Source organism: Hydra viridissima, unplaced genomic scaffold, assembly GCF_058129835.1.
Source record: "Hydra viridissima isolate aposymbiotic clone 2 unplaced genomic scaffold, HvirCarnegie_v1 scaffold_4, whole genome shotgun sequence".
Classification (NCBI taxonomy): domain Eukaryota; kingdom Metazoa; phylum Cnidaria; class Hydrozoa; order Anthoathecata; family Hydridae; genus Hydra; species Hydra viridissima.
Genome location: NW_028324303.1, coordinates 7,009,738 through 7,016,116, shown reverse-complemented (window position 1 = coordinate 7,016,116; position 6,379 = coordinate 7,009,738). Strand labels below are relative to the sequence as shown.

General features: G+C 30.4%; 1 protein-coding gene across 1 annotated transcript; it reads left to right on the top strand.

The window, feature by feature from the left end:
• Nucleotides 1-1,429: 1,429 nt before the first annotated feature.
• LOC145183374 (cysteine-rich secretory protein 1-like) lies at nt 1,430-2,143 on the top strand. Its single transcript, XM_080058714.2, has one exon. It carries the CDS (start codon nt 1,471-1,473, stop codon nt 2,080-2,082), a length of 612 nt encoding a protein of 203 aa, XP_079914840.2. The 5' UTR covers nt 1,430-1,470; the 3' UTR covers nt 2,083-2,143.
• Nucleotides 2,144-6,379: the final 4,236 nt, after the last annotated feature.

The window sequence follows — 6,379 nt, the reverse complement described above, 5'->3', positions numbered from 1 at the left end:
GATAAAATTCTATGCTTTCACAGCGGTTTTCGGTCGGTTCGAGACTTCACCACTCAGATGGTTTTTAGCGTTCATACATTTTACATAAAAGAGATGCATAAATGTCACATGACAAATAGTTGCGCTACTTATCCAAATAGTCTAATCTCTCAAAGGCTACAAATATATACTTAAAAATTATGAAAAGTTGTTCACTTATAATTAATGATTACTATTTGGTAAACTTCTTAATAAAATTTTTCTTTACTCTTATTAGCTCCGATCGATAGGGTGGAGGTAAACATTTTTATAACTGTACTGTAAACTAGTTTAACATTTCTCAGGTTGTAGGACCAAAAAAGGTTCAAAAATGTTATAACCCTATTGAAGCTTTTAAGGAATTTTAAGGTTTTTCTTACAATAATCCGTTTTTTCAAAACGTACATTCCATCAAACATTGAACAAAAAGAAAATAGATAAATAAAAAAAAAACTTTTATAAAATAAGAATAAAAAGCTTAATGATACTTGCAAACCCATGATACATCAGCTGCAAAACTGATGCGCCATGGGTTTGCATGGTGCTTATATGCCAATTAAAATACTATGTGATTTCAAAGAAACCGAAGAATTTCATGAAGAAACCGTGAAAACAAAATATGGTATTTCAATAGGTATTTGGCCACCATAGAAACCCATGGATCATGGCTTATCTATATGAAGTTGATGAAAAAAATACTTATGGTATTTTAATTGATATTTGAACACCATGGCAAACCAATCGATCACGGTTTTTCCATGAAAAATTCAAACTTTTCCAAATACCAATTGAAATATCATGGGTTTTTTTCATGGAAATTTTCCGTCCGAGCTCTTCTTTTACTAATTGTAGAACTTTTTTTCTTTCTTCATAACGTCCATTTAAAAAAGAAGAGAAAGAATGTTAGGTTTCATTACTATATGTACGGTATAATAGCACATTTACAATTTTGATAATTTTTGTCAAATCGTAATTGTGACAAACATTTCAGTGAAATTTTTTTTCTTCAGTTCTGACCTTTTTGGCTGTTTCATAACCATGAGAAAATTGTGAAACTTAGAATTGTGATGCTCCTCCTTTGAGTTCTTTTATTTTTAAAAATGGAAACTTGTACGGTTCGTTGCTCCCGTCTCTATACCCTCCGGAAGAACATTTTAAAGGCTTTCTTACTAACTTATAAAGGCTAGTAACGCATCAACAGATAAATAGAAGACTGAAAAATATAGCACGTGCTATTCAAGTCTTAAACAGTACTTCAAGATTATTATAACTATACTTTATACAAAATTACTCACATTATGAAAACTTAATATCTTTCCCGTTTTCAATTGCACGCTTGATGGAGTAACCTTGGGCGCAAAATACCGAATAAGAAGCGTGCAACAATTTTAAGCTTAAGATAAAAATCTGCTGAAAAATCAAAGCTGCATCCAAAAAGTGCTTCTCGCAGTTATGTTAATGCCGGTTATAGAAATCGTTCTATGCATAGCTTTTTTTGAAATGACCGATGCGCAATGCGACATCCGCTGCCAAGACGAATGTTTAGTTTATCATAACAAGTACCGTTTAAATCACAACACAAGTACACTTGTTTATGACTACAAACTTGCGCATCAAGCTCAAACCTGGGCAGATAATGGAAAAATGGAAAGTTCGAGTTGGGGGAAAACAGAAAGTGGGGGAGAATGTTGGGCATGGGGAAATATATTTCCATCGTGGAAAGCTGTCATTAAGACATGGCATGATCAAGAGAGACATTTTGATTGGAATTCCTTTAAAGCAAAAAATGGTATGAAAGTAGGATGTTTTCAACAGATTTTATGGGCTGGTGCAAAAAAACTAGGGTGTGGTGTTGGAATCGTAAACGGATTGCCATTTTACGTTGCTCATATGGACATTCCAGCAATTATTAAAAATAATGCGGTTGGACGGGAAAATATTAAAAAACCGTTGTTACCTGATTTAGAATGGTTTGAAGGCGATTTAGATTTGCTTCCTGATCCAACTGGTTTTTCAGAACAATTTAAAACAGAACAATTTAAAAGCAACACGAAATCTTTTTGACTTTTCTAAATACTTTTATATACAAATTTTGTTGCAGTTTTAAAGATCTTAAATATCACTAAGATTATTTTTTTGAATAATTTTTTATTTCCGGTCTGATTACGTCTAATTTTAAATGAGAGTCAAGGACACTTTACTCAAATGCACCAGGGAGAAAATTTTCATTAATAAGATTTATTAGTAAATCGGTTGTAAGGACATAAAGTGACATAGTTTTAGTAGGGGAACTTATTGTACCTCAGGCCACTTCTTGCTTCCGGGAATTTTTTGTCTATACTATTGAATCAATTTAAACCATTCAAAGCTTGTGTTATGCTCTCATATTTTGCGCAAAAATTATACTTTCGACTTTTTTTCAATCGACAAAGAAGTATCATTTTTTAGCGTTTTAAAAAAATAGTTAAATAGTCAATGGTACAACATGGATGTGTTGTTATTACTAAAAAAATCATGAATTGTTCGGACTTATTTAATATATTATAACTTCTGGCCAACTTCATGTTAGTAAAAGCTTATAAAACCATTTTGAAACCAATCATATTTTTCTATAATAAATCCAAAAATCAGTTCTTGCAATCGTGGGAAGAATTGTGCACCAAGAGTCATTTTGTATGTAAGGCCACCCCACTTTATTTTTAAAATATCAATTTTTAAGTTATGCAACTCGGTTAGCTGATTATCAATTTCCTTTTCGTTTTTTAATCCTATTTTAAATCTTGAAGGACGTTGCACAGTGGAAAATAAAGGTGTGTTTCGGACCAAAAATCGATAACTTTTTTGTTACTAAAAATAGAGATTTGAAATTTTGCACAAATGTAAAGTAGTATATGACGCTTCTTGAGAAATACTTTTTAAAAGAATTTTTTGTAATACAATATTAAAAATAAATAAAAATCAAAAACTTCAAAATTGGCAGTTAGTTAATTTACACTTTAACACAATGCTTTACAAATGTATGAAAATACCTTAAAATTATTAAAAACGACGAAAAATACATAAAGTGCTTACTTACTAATTATAGAAATATTTAAAACAGTTTCTTAATAACAATTTTTAAATAGTTGCTTTTATGAAGTAATGTATAGGTATATTAAGGTGGTACCAGGGTAAAGGCAACTTTTTAACAAGAAATTGAAAACTATTAATAGACTTTAGCTCTTTTCTATTAATGAACAAAAAAAATATATAAAACAGTAGCCAAAAAAAATTTTTAGTGATGACGTCATTAATTATGCGCATAATTAGTGCTATGTTACCCCCAAAACTGCTTATTCTTTCATCTAATATAACTAACTCAAAAAGAGTCAAAACTGCTTGAAAATTTGAACATGAATTCTTTAATGTATTGAATGTTGTCTATGAAACAGAATTTTTTAAAATACTTTTAATTTTACCAGGTTGACATTCGAACTTTAAGATATAAAGTTAAGGGTAGTTTGGGACCAAAGCATGATAAAAATGAGTTTTAAATAAAAAATAACAAAAATTTGCTTCACAGACAACATTCGTAATATGTTCATCTTTAAACATGCAAAATTTCAGCCTATTATCTATTTTCTATGAAAAGTTATTTTTTCTGAAAAATTGAGATTTAGCGAGATAAAAAGCGTTTCTAAGGTCGTTGTTATGAAGCAAGAACCAAACTGCTCTTTAAAAAAAGGCCAAATTTGATTAAAATTAAGAAGATTTTTGACTTTTTGCAAAACGCATATTGAAATAGGTAGATTTAAGAATTCAAAACATTAATTTTGGTATTTTTCAAAATTTTATCAAAAATAGCCGTTTTTTACCCTGGTACCACCTTAAAGGTACTATATCATAACTACATAGGGACTTTCAGTTCCTGAAATCAGTTCGTTGACTTTCAAAAGCTGCAGAGTATCTTCATCAAGTTCTTGCACATTTCACGCAAAGAGTTTATTTGGCTCTTTACTTCATCTACAATGGCTTTAGTTTTCTTGGAAGTCTCTTTGCAAAATTTAATGCATATAGGTCGACAAAAACGAACATATGAAGGTGCCGGATTTTGCCAAACAACTGCGCCAGTTACTTTATCAATTAGTTTGATAGGCACCAAAGAACTAGTAAACAAATTTGCATAAGAAATAAGTTCAGATTCCTCTGGAAGTTTCTACTTGTATTGGCTTTGGCCAGAGGAACCATCACAGCCCCATTTACTATATGAAAGTAAATGCTTGAATTCAATACTGTACAGAGAATCTATGGTCAAAATTCTAGCTACAGTGTGATCCAATAAATCTTGCAGTTCCAGAATTTTCGCATGTGTGTTCGTAATTTCTATTGCAGAAGATGGTGGATAGCAGGTCTGTTTAATTTCTTGAATTTTACAATATGGTGGGAACATGGAACAGTTTCGTTCATTTGTCACCTTCCTCATATACAAATATTGTGCTTTTGTTAAATCTAAATCAATAAACACGCTGAGTGCTTCTTCATCAGTTAGCATATTTTTCTGGCTTGCGTTTTCCATAAAACTCGATGTTAATTTTTTTTTGTCTTTATCAGCAATCCTTAATGATTCCACAAGTTTTGCTTCTGCTTCTTCTCCTATTGAATGCAACGCCTGAAGATATGTATTAAAGATATGCTCCATCGTTTATTAAAAGACGGAATAATGTGCCTTTAAATACCACTAATGATGAAACACAAGTTGTCCTCAGAAAGTTGATAATTTTCTTTTAAAATTGTTGACAGTGCCTCAACTGTCATTCCTCCATCAATATAGGAAAGCAATAATTTACATTTCAAACACTTAAAAGTTGTAATTTTAACAAGTCACAAAAGTAACTTAAGTAATATTCAATAGTCAAACGAGTCGGTTTAATTTCCACTGTGAGTTTCTTATACTGATGTAAATGTTTCAACTCTTTATATATTGGCAGTGTACATTCACCACAAAATGAGTGCAAAAATAAAAGAATGCCATGGTATCAATAAAAAATTGATAATAAGTTAAAAAACATATACCAAGCTATTGTTATAAATGAACAAAATTTGAAACCACGATAAAAAGCGGTTTTCTGTTTTTTTACTTTTATCACTCTTTTCTCGATAATTTCGGAAACCGCACGTTTCTGCAACTCATTCTTATACATGTTTTTAATAAACACCTAGGCTACAATACTACATTAAATGTAAAGCGTGGGGAAGCGTGGGTAACTACCAAAAGTCTCAGTGAACTTGAAGAATATTATTTTTTTTCATTTATTTTATTGTTCAAATAATTACTCCTAAACTGAACCATATAAGTAAAAATGTATAATTTTCTTAAAATCTCCATAACATGAGATTTTCAAAAATGTATAATACTTTATACTTATTCCTAGAAAGTTTTATAGAAAATTCACTTTTAAAGTGATGAAGCGAACAGGTTTGAAATGAACATCCGCAAAAGTAATAAACAATAGGGCTTCAAATCTTTTATTTTTACATAAAATTATGTGAAATTCCTGCATTATAGTAATGATTGACTATTAAACTATTAAATAAAATTGAAATATAATGATAGTAGCGACATTAGTAAAAAACATTTATGATATGCTGTTGCTCTACAATTTTCCACTGTGCAGCGCGGCGTTTCAGGTTAAAATAGAGTAACCATAGGACAACCGACAATTTCAAGCAGCGGTTAGAATGCAATTTTTAGCCGTAAGAAAATTTCTGGCCAAAATTTATCTTTTAATTTAACCGAACCGTCAGAATCGTTTTTTGAAGAGTAGTGATCTTAACCGAAAACTTATTTCAAACAAATATCAATGATAATGTTTGGTTGTTAAAATTTTTTTTTCTCTTACACGTTTTTTAAAGAGAAAATATCCCTTTTCAGATTGTAAATGATACAACTCAAACAAATTAACTGGCAATTAAATGCCTTAGAATCAAATATTTATGTCTGCTATCTTCAATCAAACCACATGGCATTATAGGTTGCTAAACTTTGGAAAATTGGCATTTTTTTTTTATCCAATGGTATTTTATGGCCTTTTACCTTTATTTTGGCATTTTGACACAGAAAAATTTAAGTTCTTGAAAAAGTATTTATTTTGGAAAAAAAGTTGAAATTAATTTTTGCCCCTCAAGAATTTTTAAGGATAATAAAAAACACCTTTTGACTTCCGATCCGAAGATTAACTAGTTGATTTCATTGATGAAATTTGTTCAAAATAAAGTGACGGAATCATTTTGAAACAGCCGCGATATGAAAAAGGGCATTATTATTAGCAACCAGACAATCTCTAATGCCCTTATTATAAAAGGACAAAAATAGACTTCGACA

Excerpts from the sequence above, each read along its gene's own strand:
- LOC145183374 (XM_080058714.2), top strand. The coding sequence starts at position 1,471 with ATGTTAATGCCGGTTATAGAAATCGTTCTATGCATAGCTTTTTTTGAA.